The sequence below is a fragment of the Pan troglodytes genome, chromosome 15 (assembly GCF_028858775.2).
Source record: "Pan troglodytes isolate AG18354 chromosome 15, NHGRI_mPanTro3-v2.0_pri, whole genome shotgun sequence".
Classification (NCBI taxonomy): Eukaryota; Metazoa; Chordata; class Mammalia; order Primates; family Hominidae; genus Pan; species Pan troglodytes.
The window spans coordinates 27,882,641-27,910,330 of record NC_072413.2 but is presented as its reverse complement, the minus strand read 5'-3'; the positions used below and the strand labels follow the sequence as shown (position 1 = coordinate 27,910,330).

At 35.2% G+C, this 27,690-nt stretch overlaps 1 protein-coding gene across 4 annotated transcripts in view; it reads left to right on the top strand.

The window, feature by feature from the left end:
* Window positions 1-27,690, top strand: part of PRKD1 (protein kinase D1) — a 353,235-nt gene that overhangs the window by 264,888 nt on the left and 60,657 nt on the right. For 2 of the 4 annotated variants that reach the window (XM_024348689.3, XM_024348690.3), the window contains exons 4-7: window positions 1,078-1,238; window positions 8,419-8,442; window positions 26,029-26,239; window positions 26,367-26,444. In XM_024348689.3, coding sequence (XP_024204457.1) covers window positions 1,078-1,238; window positions 8,419-8,442; window positions 26,029-26,239; window positions 26,367-26,444 — 474 coding nt within the window. The remainder of the gene's footprint in view (window positions 1-1,077; window positions 1,239-8,418; window positions 8,443-26,028; window positions 26,240-26,366; window positions 26,445-27,690) is intronic. The other 2 variants (XM_016925950.4, XM_063792825.1) reach the window with 1 other exon arrangement.

The window sequence follows — 27,690 nt, the reverse complement described above, 5'->3', positions numbered from 1 at the left end:
ACATTGAATACACATTTGTTGAAATGAGCAGAGATTCAGGAAATTAAACCGTCTAAGTTCACTCAGCTGTTGAGTCGCGAGCTGGAACATGTATCTGCATTTCTGCACCAACAACATAATTTTATCATAATGTGGAAAGAACACTTTGAACTGCACAATTCAAGGTGCTAGGACACCATGATACAATCTTTAAAACTGGCGCAATTGTACTCTATTCTCTTTGGATTGGGAGGGCAGGGTTAGAGTTCTTTGAACTTTGACAAATATAACTGAGCATTTATTATGCAACCTACAAATAAACTATCCACAATTTTTGAATTTCTGTCTGTGAAGAGGGAAGCTAGCAGACAATAATCTGGAAGAAGCTCTGCCTAAAATGTGGTTTTATGAAAATTTATCTGTCCGGACTGCTGTGTGACACATGGAGAGATTCTAAGTAATGGCCTCCAGCTACGTGGGGAATATGAATATTAAAAATATTGAAAAGAAACTGACACTTGCCTAGGTGGGAAATCTGTTTCCAATTATTGATCACCTACCATGTGGAAACCAGCATGTGAGGTACTTTATATATCTTCTTAGTAATTCTACAAGGTAGTTATTATCTCCATTTTAGAGACGAGAAAACTGAGGTGAAACTTTGTTCCAGGCCATGTAGACAAGCAAGTTATGAGGCCCAGATTCAAATTAGTGTTGTCTAAATCTTGTGATGTGCTGTGATTAATATTCCTTTATGTGTCCACTCACATTTGAACTTACGGCAGCTAAAAGTGGCTCAGATTATCTAATTTGAGTTAATTTCTATATCCCTTCAAGCCTAAGACTGTTATATCACAGAACATTTTTAAAAATGATACCTAGCATAGTTCCTGAGCTTGTGCAATAAGATCAGAATTCAAAACCCATTAACAAATTGGAAAAAAAATTCAGAGAATGTTCAAAAGAAAATGTGAATTTCCAAATACTCTCAAGGAAAATGGAAGCTGTAATATTTTTTAAATTTCTACTTTACACTAATATTGGAATCACTTTTTAATTTATGGTTCAATAAAAATAATTTTTATTTTCCCTTTCCAGGGTGTGGTCTGAATTACCATAAGAGATGTGCATTTAAAATACCCAACAATTGCAGCGGTGTGAGGCGGAGAAGGCTCTCAAACGTTTCCCTCACTGGGGTCAGCACCATCCGCACATCATCTGCTGAACTCTCTACCAGTGCCCCTGATGAGCCCCTTCTGGTATGGCTTCCTGTTTACCCATTTCCCCATTTACATGAGAAATCTGTGGGGTGATGTGATAGTAGTGTCAATCCAAGACAGGGCACTAGGAGGGAGAATGCAGCCAGGGTGTTAATGACGGTGTTTCTTCAGGGCTTGTGCTGTAGATTGGTCAGTGCCTCATCAAATATCCAACAGTTTTGCGTTTGCTTTTATCTCTGAGCTTAGTGAAATGATAAAATATGTGAGGTTTTATCGTGGTCACAGGGCCAGAGCAGCACGAACTAATGTGTTAATGTTGCAAAACAGCGCTTGTCAAAATTTGGAAACCAGAGAGATACAAAATGTTCTCTGAAGATTATTAGAGGAATTTGTGGCATGGCTGAATATTTATTTTGGGAGGAAACTTGAAATTTGCTCTTGTGAAACCATGAAAGTCTTTATTGCTTGGCATACTGGCATACATGCCAGCTTATTGTCAAAAACTGATTGATAAGTCCTGTGAGAAAAATAGGACTTAACACTTTAAATATTTCCATTAGCTCTAGAATATATATATATATATATATATATATATGGAAGAATATTAACTATATCCATAAGATATATATTTTTATATATTATATATAATATAGTATATATTTTATATATATTATATATATAAAATATGCAAATAAATATATATGTATCTTATGGATATGGTAAATATTCTTCCTTAAGAAAGTTAAATTTGGATTTTCCAAACATTCGAAACAAAATAAAAATTGTGGTAATTATGTGAATTATTTAAAATAAAAACACATTCTGAAATACGCTAATAGTTTGAGGATTTAAATTTCCCGTATTTACCCCCTCTATCTCCCGATGGATATTACAATGATGCTTTATAATCCTGTTACTGTAAAAATCAATTAGAGAGAAAAAAATTTTGAAAATACTTAAACATTTAGGTTGAATAGATCCCTCTTGGAGTGGAGAGTGGTAAGAAATTCTGAAGACATTTATAAGAAGTTGTATAAATTACTTGTTTGGAAAATATTTTATTGTGATCACGATCTTTATATCACCAAAATTTTTTTACAGTGTAAACCAGGAGTATAAACGAAATGAATTATTTTAATAATTAGGAAAATCCCATACTCTTTTATAAGGCCCTTTTTTAGGGGTTTCTTGTGTTTTCAGTACATCACTAAGTGAACCTAGTTGGAGAAGGCAGGTACTAAATTTCACCAATAACTAGAAGAACATATTATAACTTCATACCTATTCAGAATATGTATGCGTGATCATATATTATTCCATGAAGTTCTATTAATTGAAATTATGATATTCTTACTGATAAGTGCTTAAGTCAAAGTCTGTGTTTTAAAATAATCCTATGCCATCTTCTCAGCTCAGAAGTTCTTTGAGTTTGAATTTTTGCAATTAGTGATTTTACAAGTTACAGCAATTACTCTTGCTTTTAAGCATAGCTGCTGAGAGTCATGATGTTTATAAGATAGACATTTAAAAATAAGTTTAAGAAACAACATTGTAAATTATGCATATATGTATATAAATGTATGGTTTCTATATAAATCTAATTTAGCTTATGTAAGTATAATTTAACACAGATTTTTGTGTTTTTAAACCAACTTAAAGCAATAAAAGCTTAAAAGCAATAAAAGCAATAAAGCCAAATTAAAGCAATAAAATAATGCTTTATGTAACCAAATTAAATAACCACTAAATTATTTGAATTATTTGATACGTTACATAAAATGTTGAAATTAAATGGTGAATTAAGATTTTTTTGTAAAATGCTTAAAATCTATTTTATAAATACACATTTTTAAAATTAGACTTTGTCTGTCAAGAATGCTTGTAAAATTATGATCAAATCAGATATTTATTAAGTGAGAAAATATTGGAGCCACAAGATACTTTTTAAAGCTACTGGGATGGGAGTCATAAGCTTTCGTAAACTTGTGTAAAATGCCTTCAGGTAAACTTTAAATGAGAAATGCGTTTGGAAGTAATGTTTGTGACACTATTTGACACACTGGTTCTCAGAATCATGTTTTAAACACAGCAAAGCCCTTTGTGTCCTTATGGGGTGCCTACTTGTCTTTGTTTTTACCCAATCCCTGAGAAAGTAGGAAACATTGGCCCACCTTGAGGAGGACACCTATTTCCCTGTTGCCTTTGTTCCCTTTCATGTCTTCGCTTCTTCATACGGGAACAAAAGCACCCTGCTTGACCAAGGCACACGGGGAGTACCATGCCTATATCCCTTTTCACCCCAGTAACACCAATAACTATAGTTTAAAAGTTAGAGTGGGTGCCTAATAAGAGGTGATATTATAGCAATAATAGTAAAACCTTTGGGTTCTATATACATTAAAGAATAATTTCCATTTCCAAAAAGAATGATGGCCTGACCCTTGTAAAGACAGCATTGCTCATTAAGGCCACTAGACCATTCATTTTGCAAGTCTGCCATGGTAAGTATATTTTCTCTCAAATATAAGAAAGTTATATTTTCCATAAATGATTGCCTATTTTGACTATAAAGTTTCTTTTTCAGATACAGATTACGACATTGGTAATTCTGTTTGTTTATCCATTTGGGCACAGAAATTCAATCTCAGATTTCTCTAATGTTAAGATAGAAAAAATATTATAATAGCATAGATCACATGACAAACTTCAACTGTCATCAACTTTGGCAGTAAACTATCCATTATGCTATCCATAAAACAGTCCATCTTTAAGAAATTCCAAGATGTGGTCAATTTATACCAGTTCTGTGGGCATGGATTTTTTTTTGTAAACTATCATCAGTATTAGAAGGAAACAAGAAAATCTCAGCAGATCCTTAAGTGGAACACATTAATACACTGTATCATTATCTATAAGTATATTTATCAAATTATATCAGTTTTATGGACTTTTGGGCAACTGTAGAAGAAGTTAGTATTAAATGATTCTATTATTTCTGTATGCTTTACTCATCTTTTTATTTTATTTACATGTGTTCTTGTGGTATTTGGGAAAAGTCAAAGCCAATTGAACCCACACCAGGCAAGGGTTAGTCTTAGGCAAAAAGTTATTATAATATAATAATCTGTTGTAGAACGTCTGTTCCTAGGTGGAAAACTTTAATCAGATAAACTCTCCCATGAGGGACAATGATAAAAGCCGAATAAAATACAACATAACACAACACTATTTGAAGGCACCCAAGAGCAACCAAGGCAATTGGATTTGAGTGACCAATCACAGAGAGGTCAGTACACAGGGCAGCCTCCTACAATGGAGAAGTATCCAGCCCAAAATGTCAATAGTGCTGAGGTTGAGCACCCCTGATGTAGAACAAACCAGAGACTTGCCAAACACATTATAAAGGCACAGTAAAGGCAAGGTAGTATTATACAAAGTTAAGTATAAAGTATTAAGGCAATGTGCTGTTACACAAAGACAGAAAAATTAACCGATGAAATAGAGTCCAGAAACTATGTGCATACACAGACCAACTGATTTATGACAAGGGAAAAACTGCTGTGAGAAAAGAATGGTCTTTTCAGCAAACATCTCTGTGACCAATTGGATAGCTATATGGCAAAGAAGAATCTTGACCCTATCTTATACCATACACGAAATCAATTGTAGGTAGATTGGAAGCTTCTAGGAGGTAACACAGAAAGTATATCTACAAGAACTTCGAGTAGGAAAAGCTTTTTTAAACAGGATTTAAATCACTGATGACAAAGGAAAAAGATTGATAAATTGGGCATCATTAAAACTAAGAAATTATTTTAATCAAAATATGTCATTAAGAGAATAGAAAAGTGAGTGGGAGAAGACATTTTCAATACAATATATCATATAAAAACTCATATTCAGAGCACATAAAGAACATTTACAAAAAAGTTAGAAGACAGACGTTATTTAAAATATAGCTATATACTTAACCAGCACATTACAAGATAGACAATGAACATGAAAATGTGCTTAACATCATTAGTTATCAAGGACTGTAAAGTTAAGTCTGTAATGACCTATGTCTACATCAGAATGTCTGACATTGAAAGAACACCTGTTAATAACAAGTACTGGGGAAGACACTGAGCAACTAAACTTACATACACTACTACTGGGATTGTATATTGGCCCAAACGACTTTGGAAAACTTGTTGGCAGTTATCTTGTAAAGCTAAACATATGCATATGGTGTGACTCATCAGTTCTACTTCCAGGTATATATACAATAGGAATATATAGAGTCATGCCAAGAAGGATATGTTATAAGATGTTTTTGACATCTTTATGCATAATAGCTAAAAATTAGAAACCAGTAGTGGTGTAGTCATACAATGGATTGTATGAATGATACAGCCATGGAATTAATTAACTATTGATTCACTCTGCAACATTGTTGAATCTCACAAAATGATATTTAAAGAAATAAGTCAGACAAAGGGTACATACTTATGAATCCAGTATATGAAGTTCAAATCAAGCAAAACCAATTTATGGCAAGATACTTAAAAATAAAACTAAGGTGGGATATCAACTGGGAAGGAGCAGAAGTGAGCTTTCTAGGATGCTGGCAGTATTATATATCTTGATCTGGGTAGAGGTTACATGGGTTTATGCACATGCAAAACTTCGTCAAGCTATACACCTAGAATGGTGTTTACTTTATTCCATATGAATTGTACCTCAGTAAAAATGTTTTAAAATGATAATAGCAATGGATCTCCAAATAGGAAGTTATAAAGTCATTGAGATTCAACACAGGTCATGTGAGAAAAGAATGAAATGTTATGTCATAATAATTAATACATTATGTCATGAGATTCCTATCAGTCAATTAAAAGAAAATGGAGCTATAAAATTTACATTGGAAATAAATTATTTGGGTGCTAAATTAAAAGTAATATGCCACATCATTCTGGGATACTAGTATTCATTTGCATAATAAACATTGTCACCTGCAGTAGTTTCATCACAGATACAAAACTGTAATTATATGATCTTCCTTTAAGGGAAAAACCAAACAAAAACAAAACTGTGGTATAATTTACAACCAACTACCAATGAAACAGGTCGCTCTCTTTTCCTTGGTGATTTATAGACATTTCTGGTGATTCTAACTTGATAACAGGATGAAAAGATAGAGCTGTCTCTGTGTTTCTCAAAGTTTTTCTTAAAAATAATGGCCCCATAAAATATTCTGAAAAAAAATTGGTCAAATAAGATTAGGAAATGCTTCTTGGTTCATCCAAATTTTGGACATCCTAGGAGTCATTATGCATAATTAAGGGCCTAAGAAGTCTGACAGTGGTAAAATTAGTGTTCTTAAATCCACTCTAACATGGAACCCTTTTCTCATAAAACGCATTAATATTGTGTGGGAAGTACATGCACTTTGGGAAACAATAACTTAGAGGAATGAGTAAATGAATGCACGTTGCATAGACCATCTTCAAATATGAGCTGAACAGCATGCAGCTGAAGTTGAATTGTGACGACGGCCCAGAAAAAAGAGATTCAGGGCTACTAACTGGAGGAAAAACATACACTTTGGATATCAGATATATAGATAGAAAGGATAATACTTTACTTTGGAAATTGAGAAATTGATTTCCTCTCCCAAAGAGCTAAATTTGCCATTTCTGCATGCAAATGTGCCCTAAGAGTACCTGCAAACAAAGTTGTAATTTTTCCCTGAAACTCATGTTTGGTTCTTTTCAAATGAGTGGTCGTTGCCCTTGAGCTCTGCACATGCTTTATGTCAATCCAGAAATGTGGCAGGTTTTTTTCTTTTGTTTGTTTGTTTGTTTTGTTTTGTTTTGTTTTGAGATGGAATCTTGCTCTGTCACACAGGCTGGAGTGCAGTGGCGCGATCTTGGCTCACTGCAAGCTCCGCCTTCCGGGTTCACGCCGTTCTCCTGCCTCAGCCTCCGGAGTAGCTGGGACTACTGGCGCCCGCCACCATGCCCGGCTAATTTTTTGTATTTTTTAATAGAGACGGGGTTTCACCGTGTTAGCCAGGATGGTCTCAATCTCCTGACCTCTTGATCCCCCTGCCTCGGCCTCCCAAAGTGCTGGCATTACAGCCGTGAGCCACTGCGCCTGGCCTGTAGCAGGTAATACTGGATAACCAATCAGTCTTGGTAGAACCTCAGCTCATGACTTTCCAAAGTTTCTGACAAGATGGGTTAGCTGCAGATTGCAAATGAGGACTGAGGATTCAAAACAAACAGATAGTAGGATTTTTCTCAATGTGAGGTCTTTTATTCAACACTGCAAAAAAATCACATTTCAAAGCTCAGTCATGCATTTTTGTTAAGAAAAAGAGTGAACTATATTGTAGTTTTGATTTGGTTTCTAGTTATCAGATAGAGCTGCCCCCAAAAAGCTTGAGAGAACAGAGATGAAAAAGAACATATTCAATATAAATTACCAGTTAAGTGTTATCTACTTAATTAAGCTCTGTCATATTTTTCATTGATACTACCTCGTCTTTTAAAAAATCATTAAGAGTAACCTTACTGCTTTTGAATTATATTTCAACCTTGAACGGAATCAGATAGAAAATAATAATATGCAACAAAGATTCTAAAATGAGCAAAGAATACATTGTAGGCATATTTTTCTCCTTAAAACTCTAACCCGCTATTGGACTTTCTAGGTTTGGAAACCACTGACTGCTACTGATTATTCATTAGCTTATTCTTGCTTGCAAGCAGATAACAACTTTGTATCATTTGATTACTTTGATGACCTTTTTCTTTCTTTTCCCATTGAGAATATGAATTATTGTGAAGAAAATCTGATCTTTCACTTAAAGGTCAAAAACGCTTCATTTTGACTATAATTTATTTTCAATGAGGTGAAAGAACCATCGTTCATCACTGAGACCATGACAAGTAGAGTTGTTTTTTTTAACATCTACCGACTCACAATTATTTTTGCAATTTTTACTTAGTGTCTATAGTTCCATTTAAATATTAAATGTAGTTTGCAACTCAGATATCTCTGTAGTTATAAAGACTGTTTAGTATAACATTTTGCTTTTTTTTGAAAGCATGCCTATATGAAGCATTATTGAGTAATGTGCTTTGCTTCCATCCAATAACGTTGTTTTCCTGTCTTTTTCTCCTTTGATTCTGCACCTTTGCCTGCTTTTTGCTCTTACAACTTCATATTTCAGTCTCCTGTGAGTCCTGGCTTTGAGGTAGGTACTAATGCTACCTGGCACTAGAAATTTGCTTCACTGTCTTTTTCAAACCAGCATATTACGCTGACATCAGACAATTGTCTGTACTGACTTTATGAGAATAATCAGGTCAGAGTTTAGCTCAAAATTCAACACACTGACCCACAGAAAGTCCTCAGGTTTTCCTTGCTTTTGTCCTGTTATGTTTAACTTTTCACAGTCCCAATAAGCCAAAGAGCAATGAAGTCATTAGAGTAATAGAATTAGGTTTTTCAGGTCAGATTTTGCCCTGTGATTGCTTGATTTCATAACATTGGTGTTTTGTTTTGTTTTTTAATGAAACTGAGCAGACACATTGAGAATAAAGAAGAATACATCAGCCCTCACTTATGTGATGCTATGTTAAATGAATCTTATGCACATTGGAACTATGTCCTGATCCCAGGTACCACAGAGGCATGCAAAGTGAGGACACCATCCCAGTATACGGCCTAAAGATGGCTGTAACTGCTTGTTTACAGTTCCTGAACTTACCTTTTCTTTTTTTTTCTTTTTTTAATATATATATATATTTTTTATTATACTTTAAGTTCTAGGGTACGTGTGTCATGTTAGGGTGCTGCACCCATGAACTTACCTTTTCAATAAAGGATCTTTCCATCCTTTTGTGTTATCACAATCTATTAATTATTTTTTAAAAATGGTATACAAATGGAAATGTCAGTCTCTCAATCCAGACAGAAATTATATATGGAAAAAACACAAATTTCCTTTAAAAAAGGTTTTAGTTAAGCCCTCCTCCAAAATTGGCCTTTTTTCTATCTTAAGCAATGAATGATGTGAACGTGGAGGAGAAGTATTTAGGTCAAGTATTAGAGCATACAACAGTGCTCTTCTTGTGATGGTTTGTTTTGGTCAGTTGACTTGTGAATGTTTACTGTCTTTTATTCCTGTACCTTGGTCAATTGAGAGTTGACATACTGTTATTTTCCCTCATGGGACTATAAATTTCAAATATTATTATTAGTATCCATTCTAAGATGGTCTTGTTACGGTAACTCTAACAAAGGAAGCTAATGAAAACACAACCAGAACATGTTCTGGGTTAATTAAGATGGATGAGTCAAGATTTCTGATTCATAAGCTGCAGGATGAAGACATCTGCTTCAATAATAGTAAATTCCTATTTTTGGAAAATCATTCTTATTCAAAAAGTGTCCTACTTAGAATAAGTCCAGTGTGAAAGCTAGGTGAGTGTAATTTTTTATAGTCTTGTAAATTTGGTTTGTAATTTAAAATGCCTTCTAGACATAATTTTAAATGTGAATTAGTATCTTTCCTTTCAAATAATCCTTTGGGCATGAAGCCAAAGAAGGACAGGAAACATTTTTCACTTCCTTCTCCCACATTGCAGTCGGGAACAGATTGCATAAAGGAGGACTGAAGAGTAGTCTGATTTTCTGTGCAAGTTGTACAAATTAAAAGCAACCAGGCCTTCACAGGCTAGCTCCTGATGGAAATAAGATGTGTTTTCGGCATGAGCTATTTTTCTTGAACTTTGTTTACGTCTAGTTTGTCAAAAAGATAACAGACTTTTCTCTTTATAAATGTCTTGGAAGAAACTGATGCATGAAATTCGACCAGAATTTCTTCAGAGAAATGTTTTAGTGACAGTTGTGCAAGTAGCAGAATGGTTATAGAAACCTGGCCATTGCTCCATGTTCAGCATGTCCTGGTCAGTTTACACTTTTATGTCTGTAACCCTGAGGTGCACAAGTATGCAAAAATAGATAAATTATCCGCCTTCATGGAGCTTGCATAGGTAAACCATATACCGACAAGTAGATATAGTATATGTCTTTGTATAAACTTCCTGGTATTATATTACAATGAAATATATTGATTTATGTAACCAATCTCTCCTCCTGTTTCCATTTTAAATCTGAAATAATGCAAAAAATAAGCATCTCTATTTTTTGCGTATTTGTAAAAGCACTAGTAAATTCTGAATAAATATTTATTTGGCCAAGCACAGTGGCTCACACCTATAATCCTAGCATTTTAGGAGGCCGAGACAGGCAGATCACTTGAGGCCAGAAGTTCGAGACCAGCCTGGTCAACATGGTGAAACCCTGCCTCTACTAAAAACATACAAAAATTAGCCAGGCATGGTGGCACGCACCTGTAATCCCAGCTACTCAGGAAGCTGAGGCATGAGAATTGCTTGAACCCGAGAGGCAGAGGTTGCATTGGGCCAAGATCATGCCACTGCACTCCAGCCTGGGTGATAGAATGAGACTCTGTCTCAAAAAATGATAATAAATAAAATAAAAATAAAAATTATTTACTGAATGAGTTAGTAGATAACATTATTAGAATCCAAATAGGTTATACTGCTTTTTTTTTAAAAAAATAGTTATTCAAAAGTGTAAAAGTTTACATTTTTAACTCTACTGAAAATAGTGTATGAGAGTTTCCATTTCCTTATACTCTTCCCAACAACAGGTGTTGTCAATATTTTAAAAGGCTTTTCCTCCTTGTTAATTTGAAATATATCTATATAAAATCTGTGCCTAACTATATATTTCTTTGTTGGGGAGAATAAAGGCTTTTCATATATTAATTGGCCATTTGTATTTCAGCCATGGTGAATTGCCTTTTTCTTTTTCCATTGAGTTGCTTATTGGTTGCTTATAGTCTTTATGTATTATTACTGTTATCCTCTATTAATCTGTGATCTGTATGTTTTTCATGTCTTTTCCCATATTGATTTTTTTAACATGGAGAAGACATATTTTCATTCATTCTCTTACTGTATAGAGACTTAACCATATAGAGACATGTTGAAAATAAATCAACATGGCCAGATTAAAGATAATATTTTTGTCAAGCAATTGAGGAGAATGATCTTTTCTTGAGGTAAAAGAACTGAAGTCAAGGTGGAAAATGAAGCAGAATTTAAGATATTGGATGACCTGTGTGACCATAGGATATAATTGATGACACAGCATTTTTTACATTATGGATTTTTTAAAAAAAATTAAATAACTTTACTAAAGTTATCTTAAATGTTTTTAAGTGACTTTAAGGAGGTATCTACTAATTTAGCTTTGAAGTTAAGGGGCTCTATAGAGAACTTATTTTTTCTTGGAATTAAATGCTTCTAGCCTAATCTTTTTGGTTATTCTTAACATTCAGGCCACCTTACAGAAATCATTAGGAAATAAATCGCTCATTCTAAAAGCTTTCTCTGCATTTGACCATTTTATATCCTTTAATTTTATGCAATTTGGACAATATTCAGTTTAACTTTTTATGTGAGGTTGCATATTTTCTAAATAACAATTGGCCATAAACTGCTATTATTTTCATACAGGTTTACTGACTCACATGTAATGAAGACACGGATTGTACTAAAATGAGCTCTAGGCTGCATACGTTCATAGAACATCTCCCCTCAGAAATGATTCATTTAGTTACTGTTTTCATTTATTTAAAAAATGAAAACGAGATTACCAGCATTGTATTTTCTATCTATAATTAGATATGATCCTGATACATTTTATAATAGTCAAAGTAGTTTCTTTTCAAATAAACAAATAATGGACAAAAAGCTATTTCTTAACTATGATGATACTTACTGCCCAGATGAACATTTGCCAGGATATTTTTCAATGCAGCAAAAGTCTATTTAGAAGTAGAGACTTAACTCTTGTGTTCTGGAATTCCAGGAATCCTGGTGATTTCTCTGAAATAAAAAGTCATTTTTCCATTTAAATATGCACCATGACACTCATGTAGTACATTTGCCAGAAATTGCAGGTTTTCCTTTGATGATTCTACAAACTAGTTTTTCAAATTCAAACCTGGGCAGTGTGTACTTTCAGTGAGGAAAGATGTCCAAAAATTTTTTAACCAGAACTTCCCTGCTTCCTGAGACTATGTGCAGTAGTGAGTTTCTGGGGAAAGTGTCCTTCAGTAAAATTAATAAGATTGTGAGGCCTGCTTTGAGTTACTGTTATCTGATTTCATTCCACAAGTCTGGCTTATCATATATGTCCATTCTTAATTCATGCTCTGAACAAAACCTTGCAGATATGTGATTGTAAATGTGAATACTACTGGAGAATTCTTCATGAACCCTGCTGGGAGGGGGTGGCATCATATACCAATTGCCTCACACTTACTAATATATAGGTCTTAAAAACAATTGGATTTTTAGTAACAGCTCTGAAAATCCCGTGCAACTCTCAGGCAACGTACCGTGACCTCCACAGCACTCCTGACAAGACACAAAACAGAGCCTTCCACTGTTAGGAATTGCAGGCATTTACTTGTGGGCATCTGCGTCCATCTAATATTCTAGGCTGGGATAGATTTAAGTTTCTGCTCCCTTAATTACCGACTGCTCATAACTTCTGAACTGCTACCTGAGAAATATGAAAAAAAGGGCCAGGCACGGTGGTTCACGCCTATAATCCCAACACTTTGGGAGGCCAAGGCGGGTGGATCACCTGAGGTCAGGAGTTCGAGACCAGCCTGGCCAACGTGGTGAAACCCCATCTCTACTAAAAACACAAAAAATTAGCTGGGCATGGTGGTGCATGCCTGTAATCCCAGCTAGTTGGAAGGCTGAGGTAGGAGTATCACTTGAACCTGGGAGGTGGAGGTTGCAGTGAGCAGAGATCACAGCCATTGCACTCTAGACTGCACAACAAGAACAAAACTCGGTCTCAAAAATAAATACATAAATAATAAATAAAAAATATGAAAAAAAGGTTACTTATGTTCACTTCAACAGTTTATATGTCCTCATGAATGTGGCTACCCAGGAAAAAAAAAAAGAAAGATTTCTATAGAAGAAATAATAATGAGAAGGAGAGAGGAGAGTAGAAGATTGGAATTGGTACTATAAATTAGACTTCTAGAAACTAGAGAAAATTCAGCCTCTAAAATATTTGTGTCTTTTCAAATATTTAGATACATTATTTTACTCAACCCCTTAGACATGGTATTCTGATACTTGATTGAATCTAATCAGATGAATTCCTTCTTGCCTTCTCAAAAAGAGTGATGATGTTGCCATTTTAATAATAAATATAGTGAAATGTAAGATGAGACAATGTCAGGGAGTTATGAACAAATATGCCTCTTTCTCTAAATAGCCCAGTTTTTAGTGGTATCTATTTTTGTGTAGCCATGCACTGAAAATATCACTTGAGTGATATAATTTCATTGAGTGAGTGCTTTTCTGTATTTTTAAAACCCAAGGCTCTTTTAGGGGTGTGGGATAGATAGAGGAGAAAAGTCTCTTATCTTTTGTCTCTTTCTCTTTTGTAATTAAGTTGCATTAAAATCTAGTCTTTGGTCTTACCACGTTGTTTCAGAAGCACATGAGCATGTACACACAGACACACAGCGCTACATGTTTGACATTGAGTGTTATGGGCTAGGATTCTATAATGTACTATTGAAGTAGAAAAATTAAAGAATTGATTGTCCTTATGAAATAGAAAAAGTAATAAAAAGTTTAGCTGTAATAGGCATTGATGAACCCCTTGAAGTAAAAGTTAGAAAAGAATATTAACTGCTTTTCTGTAGAAACTGTAAGACACCTTATCTGTTTCCCACATATATTGTAAGGTCTCTAAGTTTCTGTTTTTCTTCTTGCTGTGCAGCTGCAAGGTCACAAAATAGATAAGCATAAGTTACAGGACATGTTTTTCCCAAGATGTAAGCTGAATCTCAAGAATGTTGCCTAATGATTAACTGCTTTAGTTCTTTCTTCTGTAAGCCTGATTCCTGCATCACATAGTTCCTGCCAAAAACTGCTTAAAAGGCAACTTCTTTCTTTGTCTAGTGCTCAGTCTTTCAGGACACATGTCCACTAAGCCAGTGTACACCTTAAATAAACTCTCCTGCACCCCCATTCAGTCTCTCTGGTCCCTTAATTCGCTGCAACATTTCTGGTGCCGAAACCCGGGACTGGAGATGGCAGATTTCTGTCTCCTTTGCCTGTGGGACTGAGGCCCCGGGACCGAGGAGACCTGGGAACCTTGGTGCCAATGGGAGAGCTTCAGCCCTGAAGGAGATAGGCCCTCCCATGTCCCGGTGCCCTTCCAGACAGTGCAACGGAACCAGTAAAGGGGATTCCTGGATGGCATCAGGAGCACTGCACAGACATCTGAACTGTGGTAAGGTTTGGGCCCTGAGGCAGGACCCGTCCCTAAGGACAGAAGGGAAGCCTGATCACCTCCAGGGGAGTGACAACTAATCCGACCCAGAGGGGCTGGGGACAACAAGAGTGGCTCATTGATTTGAATGAAACTCACACCCCAACAGAGACAGGACAGGAGAGTGGCTCGCTAAGTCAGCTAGGAAAAGAAAACTGGAGGTGGCGAGAGTGGCTCACCACCCCAACTAGGAAACTGGAAGTGGCGAGAGTGGCTCGCTACCCCAACCAGGAAAGGGAGCTGGAAGCAGGGAAGTGTGTGAGTGTGTGTGATAAAGACGGTTCCAGAAGGAAGCAACGTGAGGAGTGACATACAGAAGGCTACAGGTCTCTTAGTAGAGGCTGTATGCTCTAAGCAAAGTGTAAGGCCAACCAGGTCTGATTGGTCTAAAAAGAAAGGAAAAGTGAATGTGCTGTGTCGTTACTGGGAGGAAATGGGAGGAAAATCGTCAAAACCCACTCCACTGGAATGTATATTAAAAAACTTTAAAAAAGGCTTTATGGGAAATCAAAAAGTCAAGTTAACCCCTCAAATGCTGAAAACCCTGTATGAATTAAAATAACCCTCTTTTAATGTTGAAGGGCCAGCCAAAGGCACTATAAATAAAAACAAAAAACAATTAGCCATGTATTTAAGGTAATAACCAAAGTCAAAAAACAGTCTAGACATTCAAACCAAATTTCCTTTTATTAACTCATAGCTAAATACAGCCCTGTTTAACAGCTTATTACAAACTCTCGCAGCTCGAGCCAAAAAAAAAATCAACTAAACTAGCAACTACAAACACAAAGTAAAAACTTCACCAGTAAACACAAAATTAAAAAAAAAATTACAAAAACTTGTAACATAAACCAAACCACAAATAAAAACTTCACCAGCAAACACAGAGACAAAAGGAAAGCCACAGGAAAAACCGGTTTTGCAAGAACCACTGGAGGGAATAAAGACCCCTCCTCCTTACAATCCAATTTATCCCCCTTTACCAAGGCTACCTGCCTCTAAAAAGTAAAGCTCAAATAAATACACGCCGTCAGTATCACCTGTGAAAAAACAATCAAAACTGCAAGAAATTAAAATAAATGGTTAAAAAAATCAGGCAGGCCATCTCAAGTCTGGCCATGCCAGAGTCATACAAATAACTCAAGGAACAAAAGGACCCCCACTGGGACCCAAATAAGGCAGCCCAACTACAGCAGCTGCAGAGATACCAAAAGATACCCCTGTGAAGTTTAAAAAATGGCAAAAATAAAAGCAATCAATATAAAAAAAATCTCAAAGGTGCTTCAGGGTGCAGATAAAAGCCCCAGCCAGGCCGGGCATGGTGGCTCACGCCTGTAATCCCAGCACTTTGGGAGGCCAAGGCGGGCGGATCACGAGGTCAGGAAATCGAGACCATCCTGGCTAACACGGTGAAACCCCATCTCTACTAAAAATACAAAAAATTAGCTGGGCATGGTGGTGAGTGCCTGTAGTCCCAGCTACTCAGGAGGCTGAGGCAGGAGAATGGCATGAACCCAGGAGGCAGAGCTGGCAGTGAGCCGAGATCGCACCACTGCACTCTAGTCTGGGCAACAGAGCGAGACTCCGTGTCAAAAAAACAGAAGCCCCAGCCAGTTTTATAAAAGACTTTGTGAGGCCAGCACATGGTAAACACAGCATTTATAAGGCAGGCCCAGGGAAAATGGCTAAACTTGCTCATGTCCCAGTTCAAACCTGGAAAAAATAGTCCCCAGATTCACTTTTTAGTGAATGGTTGTCATGTTTCAATAATTTCAAGACTCTAATAAAAAGCTTTATAGTTAAAAGATGTCTAATTCTCCCTTGCCTCCTGCCTCTATTAATCAAAAGTATCCAGTCAACTGTAGAGGCAATGGTAACAAAGCATACTACTACTCAAATCATGGCCTTAACCAAGTACCAGGCCTTGCCTCAAAAAAAATGTGTAGCCACTCAAAAAAAAAAAAAAAAAATTGTGGTGCTCTTTATTAAACATCATTTATACAGAGCACCAAAGGGGGGATTGAAGTAGAAAAGTTAAAGAATTGATTGTCCTTGTGAAATAGAAAAAATCGTAAAAGTTTAGCTGTAAGGCATTGGTGAACCCCCTTGAAGTAAAAGTTAAAAAAGAATGTTAACTGCCTTTCTGTAGAAACTGTAAGACATTAATTAACCTTATCTCTTTCCCACATATTTTGTAAGGTCTCTAAGTTTCTGTTTTTCTTCTTGCTGTGCAGCTGCAAGGTCACAAAATAGATGAGCATAAGTTATAGGACATGTTTTTCCCAAGATGTAAGCTGAATCTCACGAATGTTACCTAATGATTAACTGCTTTTGTTCTGGTTTCTGTAAGCCTGATTCCTGCAACACTTAGTTCCCACCATAAACTGCTTAAAAGGCATCTGTTTTCTTTGTCTGGTGCTCAGTCTTTCAGGACACATGTCTGCTAAGCCAGTGTACACCTTAAATTAACTCTCCTGCACCCCTATTTGGTCTCTCTGGCCCCTTATTTCCTGCAACACCATAAAGTTATCCTTATGGGCCATTTTTGAAGGGAGAGGCTCTCACCTTTGTGGCCTAGGACTGTGTTTATGGCATACTTTCCCAGCTGCTTGGTGTCTCCAAGGCAGTAGTAATCAGTGTCACAGTCTCTTTTCAGACTATTTCATTCAGCTTTCCAGTGAGACCATAAACCCAGGCCAGGTCCTTGTCTATTCAGGCAAGGTCAAATACTATGGGAATATTTACCTCTAAAATTACTGTCCTTGGTTTTCCCACATAATGTGTTTACCCTCCATTTCACTTTCTGACACTTAAAGTCCCAAAGTGGAAGTTGTTGACATGCAGTTATTTTCTTCTTCGGTGGAAATGTACATGTAATTTGCAACAATTTTTGAACAGTTCTGGTGCTTTCCCTGCAATGGGTAGATCACTTAAGAAAATATCACGGTTCCTTTACCCTTCATTTTGGTTTACTTGAAAATAGTGAGGCAATATAAAAGTTAATATAACTTCCACGATTACTTTAGCACTCAGCAAATCTAGATCACCTTGTATTTTAATAAGAGATTATATATGTTATTACTTTGAAAGCTTTCACAAATTGCTGTAAACATTTAAGAAATGGATTCTCCATGGTATAACACAGTATCTGTCACCACTAAGCAGTGGGCACATATTTTTTTTTGCTTGCCCTGTAGCCACCGTTTCACTGTTGTGAAAAGGTGTTGATTAGCTTTTATTTATGCTATATATTTAGGATATTTGACAGTTAGCTCAAGGAATAGAGAATCTGAATACCACCAAACAACCTGAAACTCAGCAAACACCCTACTCTCTACTGCCTGAATTATAGAGCCTGGAAACATGTGCGTTCCTATATGAACTCCATTTCTCAAGGGTTTTCATATTTTTCTGTTGTCAAAGAGCTCTGTGCTGGAAAATCCCCACTCCTGTGTGAGAGGTAATATATTCATGTAGTGTTGTTGCAGATGACTGTGTGGGGTTTTTTTTTTTTTTTTCGTTTTTTGTTTGTTTGTTTTTTGCTTCAGAAAGTAGCCTCAGACTGAGCATTCACCACTGTGTTTTCCTAACAGCAGGTTAGGTCATCATCCCTAAGTGAGACAGACAGTTTCGAAATATAAAAAAGAAATCTCCGGACAGTTTGCAGATTGATAGGACTGAATTGTGCTGAAAAAAACTTATCTATCTATCTATCTATCTATCTATCTATCTATCTATCTATCTAATTTTTGTGAGTACATAGTAGGCATATATATATTTTTGGGTTACATGAGAAATTTTCATACAGGCATGCAGTATTTAATAATCACGTCAGGGTAAATGGGGTATCCATTCACTTTAAGGATTTATCCTTTGTGTTACAGACAATCCAATTATACTCTTCTAGTTATTTAAAAATACACAGTTAAATTATTTTTAACTGTAGTCACCCTGTTGTGATAGCAAATACTTGGTCTTATTCACTGTGCTATTTTTTTGCACCCATTAACCATCCCTCCTTCCTCCCCATCCCACACCCAAACAAAATTTTAATTACTAATAATGCACAACATAGCCATGGTATGGCAAGACTCACCTTGGCGTCTATGCAAATGTCTTTTCTTCAGGAAACCCCCTTTCTGAATTACCCCTCGCCTCCACCATGAATATGGTTTATCTTTCCTTTGAACTTTCATATATGTATATATCAGCAATTATTCTTTGTGACACGGTATTCCAGAAATTGGTGTTACAATGATGAACAAAATAATAAAGATGCTGCCCTCCTGAAACCTATATTCTGTTGAAGGGAGACAGTAAAAATCCAGTAAACAAATAATGAGGTAAATAATACAGTTGCATGCTGCTTTAATGACTTTGGAGGAGACAGGATGATGTGAGAGAGTAATAGAGTATGGAGTGGGGGTAAGCAATAAGTTAGGTGGTGAGGAGGCCTCTCAGAGAAGGGGGCATGGGAACTGAAATCTGAAGAATAAGGAGGAAACCATCTATGAAGAAAGGGAAAGAGTAAATATAAAGGTCAACAATAATAACAGTTATGCTGTGTCTAGGATTCTACTGGCTAATAAAGTAATTGGGCACAGAGAATTATTTCCTCATATTTATATGTCCTGAAGCATCTGAATTGAGCTTTCAGGTAAAATTTGCCCCAGGAAACACTTGCTAAATTAGATAGATCCATCTCGATGGCAATAGGAGAGAACTGTCTTAAGCTGTTACTCTGCACTGTTCTTTGAATGATAGTCCAAAATGCTAGATCTCGAAACTTCTGGAATAAAAGATTAACATTTGCTTGCATCTATTTTTGCATAGTTATGCTAGTATCTTTTAAGCATAATAACACCTGAATAGGAAAGTAGGCAGCCAACTGAGTGATGTTTATGCAATAGCAGCTGTTTATTCCACTAGTTATTGTGTTCTGGAAAACATGCATGACTCAGGTCCTATCATCTAAGCACAGACAAGCTGGTTAGAAATCTCTTCTGTAGGTCAAGGTTAAGGGGTTCATGATATCCTGCATATCATTTTTGGCACATAAAACACACTACTGTTTGATAATTCTTGTTGTCTTATTGCCTCTTATGTTGTCCTTATTGACTAACTGAGAGGAAGAAAATACTTACTGTTTTCTATATTAGCATAAAATCAAGGAATGTGAAAGCTGGGGAGGATCTAAGGAGAAAGGAATCATTGTTATCTGGAGCAAAACTACCTGAATTCATAGTTCTGCTACTTACAAGTTGTGTGATCTTGGGAAAATGATTTAATCTCTCAGTAACTCAGTTTCTTTAGGTGTAACATGGAGGTATAAATAAATGAAATCCATGTAAAGTGCTATGAAAATAGTTGTATAAAATGTGTAAATAGTTGTATAAAATGTATAGTTTATTTATACATGAGGTATAAATAAATGATATCTATGTAAAGTGCTATGAAAATAGTTGTATAAAATGTATAAATAGTTGTATAAAATGTATAGTTTATTTATACATGAGGTATAAATAAATGAAATCCATGTAAAGTGCTATGAAAATAGTTTGGCATATATAAAGGTCTTTGGCTGAACTAGATAATGATAGAAAACACTTTTTATAACCTCAAAGGTCTCCATTTCAACTAGATTTAGTCCCCAGATAAATTGACTGGCACAAAGTTTTAAAATTTTTTTTTTCAGTTGCTGACATCTAGATCAAGTTATTTTATCACACACCTAGATTCCCTGCTTCTTTTGAAAAACTAAAAGATCCATCAACAATAGGTTCACATGTTCACATGGCAGCTGTTAGAACTAATTGAGCTGTAGCTATCCCTTTTACAGTGACGCTGTCCTCTCCAAATTACTATAGTCTCAACCATTCCTCATTGCATCCTTGATGCTGAGGGCCACCCATTAATATGAACAGCCTATTAAGTGTTTGAGTTTGGTAGCAGAAGAGTTCTGCACAGATTTTCATGTTGAAGTAGGGGCAAGGAGCAGGCAGACAAGTACAGAGCATTTGCAGTGGAAAATATTCCTTAACCAGGTGTCCCCTCTTAAAACTGAAATCCTGAAAAGCAAATATGTCAGTGTTAACAGTTTATGTAACTTTAAATTGTAAAAATCTTTTATTACAGTCTGTATATTAAATATTTCTATTGAAACATCTCATCCACTAATCCTATGCATTTACTTCTTGAAAACATACACTTATCTCAGGTGAAACTGCTTACTGTTTGTCACGGACTTTGTTCTTCCATAGGAGCTTATTATCAAATGATTCAGACAAATCCATAAAGAGATGTTGGCGTGTATGCTAAAGTAGTCTCTTTCTATTTCTCTTTAACTCAAAGGGAGTTTGTCTCCCCAAATCCAGACACAGTGAATTGCTGTGAAATGAATTTTAGTTAACACACAGAAATATTTTAATAATGCACACATTTTCATTTGAGCCATTTTTTATTGTCAAGTGACTTTTATCTCAGAGAATTTTATGTTTGATTTTTTACGCAAGTGACAATAAACAAACCACAAGTAAAGGCAACTTTTCCTCTGTGTTTTCTAGCTTAACTAATGAAGAGAGTTCATTGTGAACTGCTAAGTGGAATATACCTTGTTGGGAAATTATTTCAGTCCTATTAAATGTTTAAAGACATGCTGGCAGTTGGAGTTTCCACAATGTAATCTAAGCAATCATTTCCTGGGAAGGTTGCAAACTTGCTGAGTCATTAATTTAGCACACTAGGTTAAAAAACAAATTCAGTCTCCAGAAGAGCAGGATACATTGTCTCTCTGAGTAGGTGTTCAGTGCACAGAGTTCCAGCTTTGGCAGTAATTTCAAATGAAACACTTGGTGTAAGAATGTTAAAGATGCTTTGTGAAACCACAAACTTAAAAAAATTGATCTTCATAATTTTTATTTTATTTAATTTCTATTCCTGGCTTCAAAATACAACTTTCATCATTACATTCTCATATTATCTCCCATGCATGATATGTTAACTCTTACACTTCTAACACAAAAAATACCTTTATGTTTGTCATCATATATAATTTGCCAAATCAAATCATTTATATGCATCTATCTCAATACCATATTTTACAGTGATGTCAGTTCTTACAAAAGTTCCACACCTGTAAGTTGATCCAAACTCCTCCAATTCATAGAACATATGGCTAATATAAAAATATAAAATTTTAAAAAATGCATTCTCTTATATGTGTTGCCCATAGTTACAAAACATGAAATTTTAAATGTGCTCTTTAAGTTTTGAGCCATTTTTTTCTCTGAACATATTAATGAAGCAGAACAAAACAGACTTTCCAAAGCATTTCAACTTTCCCTCCTCTTCTCATTAAAAAAAAAAAAATCATTCTGCAGATTTTTCAGGTTCACCAAATACATGGGGCCAAATTGGAATAGAGACTAAGAGTGAAAATTAATTTAAACACCATTTAGTTAACCTAATAAACCCAGTAAAACCTTCAATAGTGTTGACGGTAAGGAAGAATTTTCACTTTATTATAGTTAGCTTTAAAGAAAGGTGTTATTTAAAACTCTAAAGTACTGTGCACATTGTAATTAAATATACAAGTAAGCCAAGAAAATGTAGTAAGTTAATGAAGAATTTGAGTTTTATTTATGTATAATAAACATACAAAGTTGTTATAACATGTAAACTTGATATATAATGAAATCTCTTTACTTTGTATAATAATGCATTTCATGCAAACATTTCCAATTATTTCTGTCAGCATTATGATTCGAACTGCTATCTAGTTTCCCCTTGAAATTATCTTAAAATGCAACGATCAATGAGTTTTTTTTAAAGTATCATTTCCTTTAAAACTATTAATTTCTGAATTTTTGCCTGCTCTGTAGCTTGATATATCAAACAAAAACATACTGTAATTATGCTTTATGTTGTACATGCCTTCACATAAAACTTCACATAATAATTGGAATTTTATATTTTTGCTTAAAATAACAACTGATTATTAATTATTAATGACAAAATATGTCATTGATTCTGAAAATCTTTAAGTCTTAGTTTGTGATCACATCATTAGAAATACTTTTGCCGGCCAGGCGCAGTGGCTCATGCCTGTAATCCCAGCACTTTGGGAGGCTTGAGGCAGGTAGATCACCTGAGGTCAGGAGTTCGAGACCAGCCTGACGAACATGGAGAAACCCTGTCTCTACTAAAAATACAAAATTAGCCGGGCATGGTGGCACATGCCTATAATCCCAGCTACTTGGGAGGCTGAGGCAGGAGAATCATTTGAACCTGGGAGGCAGAGGCTGCAGTGAGCCGAGAATGCCCCATTGCACTGCAGCCTGTGCAACAAGAGTGAAACTCCATCTCAAAAAAAAAAAAAAAGAAATATTTTTAAAGGGATGATGGCAGGATTACAGAAAGGGTGGTTCTTAAACAGTTAGGTAAATATTGATAAATATAGATAAATATATATTACAGGGTCATGGCCTTATTCCATAGCCAGTTGGTTTTTTTAATAATCTGTTATGTATCAACAAAGTCCTTGTTTTACATTTTTGATTGAAGGAAAGATAAAAACCCTATAAGCGCTTAGGGAATCATCAGATAATGACCCAGTCTTCCTTTTTTGTTTTCACACTTCAGATTTGCCTCATGTTAGGGAAAGCACATGCAAATGTGTGTGTATACACTCCCAGAAACATAGAATTGAATACTGAAAACAGAACTTCAGTCAGCTTCTCCACTCTCGCTTTCCCAAGGTGTTCGTTATCTAGTACAATTAAACAACTCAAACAGTCTCCTTCCAGCAGTAAATCAATTTCTACAAAATAAGTTACTATGCATGCACCCTGTGTCAAGATTGTAAAGCTTTACTTTTTCATTTAGAAATATGGGCCATATTGAAAATAATGACATATTTCAGACTGTAAGGAAAGGTAGTGATAAGTCTGGTTGGACTGCTATCTGATTTTGAAATTTAAAATGGCATGAATGGTATGAGGGCACTCTTTATTAATGCTATTAAAATCTTAATTTCTGACACTATAAATTACATAGTTGACACTATAAATTACATATTCTGTGCCAAGGACACATGTGGCTGGCTGTGTAAATCTCATTATTGCCTGAAAATGTGTTTGGTATAGTCTCTGGGCTACAGAGTGACAGCTAATTTCTTTTTCCTAAACTTGGAATATTTTTAAATTTCTTATATAATCTTGCCTTGAAGGTATTAAATGAAATGACCTCTCAAAAATAATTCTAGTTCTTGTAGTTTATGGCAGTGTTTATGTTGGATGAAAAGAAAATATTCAGTTTACTAGATTCCCTCTTGCTTTTCTAATGAATTTGCACCATGGTATAGTAAATGTCAAACTGGCTCTGTTAGCACAGCCTACAATTAGGTATCTTAAATTAAGGAATGTAACTGAACAGTGATTTGTCCAGCTTTTCATAGGATTTTCCAAATCTGAGAACATGTTAAATCTGCTAACAAAGTGTGACATCAGGTTATCTTTTATTCTGAGTGTTAAAACTTTTCAACTATGGAAAAATATTTTCATTTTAGTCTATGCTTAAAACAGGCCCATTGGCTACAGTTACTAGAGGACACTGGAATAGGGAGTTTACCCTGTGGATTTAATTATTCTTTAATTCCATTGAAGGTATTTATTCAATATATTCATGATTCTGGTTTGGCAAACCTTTGGATATTTTTATAATCTCCCTAGACTTATCTGCAAGAGTTGAACCTTTCCAGAATAATTATGCTTTACAGTTTTTCTTTATGGAATTGTAATTGTGAATGTAACTGTAGGCCTAATATTCCTGTGTAGAACTTCATTTTAAGTTTCTTTTTACTGTAGCTAGTGAATCTGGAAATAATAGTTTTCACTTTTGGTAATAGTATTTAACCTTTTGGTGCAGATAGGGATTGAAAGGGATAGAAATTTTTTGTAAATGTGATTTATTGCTGTCTTATCAGTAATCATTTAAAATTAGAAATTAACTGAGTATGGTGATAAAACAAGGGCTCTGGAGGCAAACAAATGTAGGTTCACATTTTGGCTCCACTATTTACTAGCATTTGACCCAGGGGTATGTATTTAAACTTTATGAGCTTAGATGCCTCAACTGTAGATAATAAGGCCTGTCTTTTAAGGCACCTAATACAGTTATTGCTCTAGAGTAGCAACTTAATAACTAAGATATATAAATGAGATACATAATTATAACAATGATTCAAAAGTAATTCGGTTTATCTTATTCTGATGCTTTCTAAAATACATTTATTCTGACGATTCTCAAATATATCCCAGGATATCAAAGGTACTGTGAAATTATCCAAAAACGTAGAAAACACGGTTAATTTTAGTTAATTTAATTTTTTAAAATCTATATACTGGGCTGATTAAATAATTCCAAAATTATGGACAAGAGTACACAGAGATAAAATTATATCCAAAACATCCACTTTTATATTCCTCTTATAGTATATTCGTTCTGTTTCCAGTAATATAAATCTTTTATTGTATGGCTGAGGAAAAATGTAAAATCATATTTATTTTTTTCTTTAGGTAATCCAAAGGAACTGTAAGGCATTTTTTTCTTTCTTTCTTTCTTTTTCTTTTTCTTTTCTTTCTTTATTTATTTATTTTTTGAGATGGAGTTTCACTCTTGTTACCCAGGCTGTAGTGCAGTGGCACGATATTGGCTCACCACAACCTCTGTCTAGGTTCAAGCAATTCTCCTGCTTCAGCGCACCGAGTAGCTGGGATCACAGGCGAGCACCACCACACCCAGCTAATTTTTGTATTTTTAGTAGAGACGGGTTTCACCATGTTAGCCAGGCTGGTCTTGAACTCCTGACCCCAAATGATCCACCCGCCTTGGCCTCCGAAAGTGCTGGGATTACAGCATTTTTTCGATGAAGTACCATGTAGGGCAAACAGGAGGCATTTACTTTTCATTTTCTGTCTTTCGTAAATGCTTGCATTTTCTAACCATGTGAATGTAATCCTGTAGAAAATGTCAATGATATAATATTTGCACTGTTTATTTGACTCCAACTTTATATTTCTGTATTAAAACCACTTTTTTAAAGCAAAAACTTATTTGAAAGACCTAGAAATCATGTTTAAACATTCTGATCTCCAATTCTCTTTTTTTTTTTTAAGATTATACAAGCAAGGTAACTCAAATAGAAATGGAGAAAGCAAGTAAATTATATTAATTAACAGAAATACAGTATGATTTCATATTATTAAACATCAAAGTACTAAATACAAGAGTAAAACGATATCTTAAAATATATAAATATATAAATCAAATAGCCTCTTACATCTTGCTTCCTTTATTGTTTTCCAAAATGTAGCAAAAATCACCATCAGAGTCGTTTATTGGTCGAGAGAAGAGGTCAAATTCTCAATCATACATTGGACGACCAATTCACCTTGACAAGATTTTGATGTCTAAAGTTAAAGTGCCACACACATTTGTCATCCACTCCTACACCCGGCCCACAGTGTGCCAGTACTGCAAGAAGCTTCTGAAGGGGCTTTTCAGGCAGGGCTTGCAGTGCAAAGGTAAGGATGATTTTGTCACCTGTCGAACTTTGATCACCCTCATTCATCTGACATAAGTATTTTCTGGTTACCACTTTTCTTTCTGACAAATTCTCATTTTGTTTTGTTTGAAAATCACTGGGATTAGATTGCAGATTCAACTGCCATAAACGTTGTGCACCAAAAGTACCAAACAACTGCCTTGGCGAAGTGACCATTAATGGAGGTAGGTAAAAGATCAGCTGTCATGTCTGTGCTTCTTCCATATTAGAGAGTGTGGTGATGTGATTTTAGTCAGGGTTTTTGGTTTTGGTTTTGGTTCAGATATTTCAGACACAGTCCAAAGTAAATTATGGCCAGTGTTTGTTCTACTTTACAATAGAAAAGCATCCATGGAGTTTTGATAACAGTCAAAGACCCTTTCATGATCTTTACATGGTGAGCAGCTAATATTGAAAACTTGGGTAGCCATAATTTATTTCCCAGTTTTATTATCTTGTATTCTTATCCTAGTTTGCCCAGAAATGTGGATTTTGTTGGGCTGCCTACAAGTTATAGCTCTCAGTCTCTTTTCCTCTGTCCTTCTCATTTCAATCATCTTTAATAATAAAAGGAACTTTGTCAGCCAAAAAAAAAATAGATGTATTTTCTATTTGGCAATATTCCTTCAAGAAAACTCTAACTGTATAAATTAACTTTGAAGGACTGCTAAGAAAAATGCCATATCTTAAGCAAAGAGCTTACATTTTCTTCTTGGGTAGCATTCTAATGGATCACTACCAAAATATTTGACTTAGAATCCCAGGTTAGCTTTTTCTGCAGTTAGTGGTCTTTATACCTTTAGCCTGATACCAGTTTTCCAATTCCTCTGGAAAGGAAAATGGCTATAAAAGATCACAGATACTTTCAGTTGAGTATTTTTGTTGCTAAGAAGCTGAAGAATGACTATCTTTGCTCTAGAACTTTCTTCTCTAGAAGAAATATATACTGTACCTAAAAGAAGAAGAAGGAAGAGCTCTCCAGGAAAACATTGTCACACTTGTTTCTGGCTTGGAGATTCATGAATTAGCTGCCAAAATTGAAAGCTTGGCGATCGTCCCACTTTCTGTGGCATGTGGTGTTGACTTTGTTCAGGCTCAGGGAATGTCAGTGTGTACTGGATAACTATAACTAAGGGGAAACAGAACAGTTTTTGATGTTGTTGATTACTTTGAAATTCTATTTTCTCATACATTCAGAAAAATCTGGTAAAATGTGAATTTTCCAAGCTTGGCAGGCTAGAGTCTCTCATTAATCTGTATTTTCATTTTAAAATGAGTACTTTGCATTAGTAAGTAATTTTAATTTTTGCCATTACCATCAACTGTATAATGACAGGTTCAATATTACTTCAAATATCAAATGTCTTATTTAAAAGCTGCAGCTATGTGACCAATTTAATATATTGGAATTCGTGATTTTCAAAGTTACTC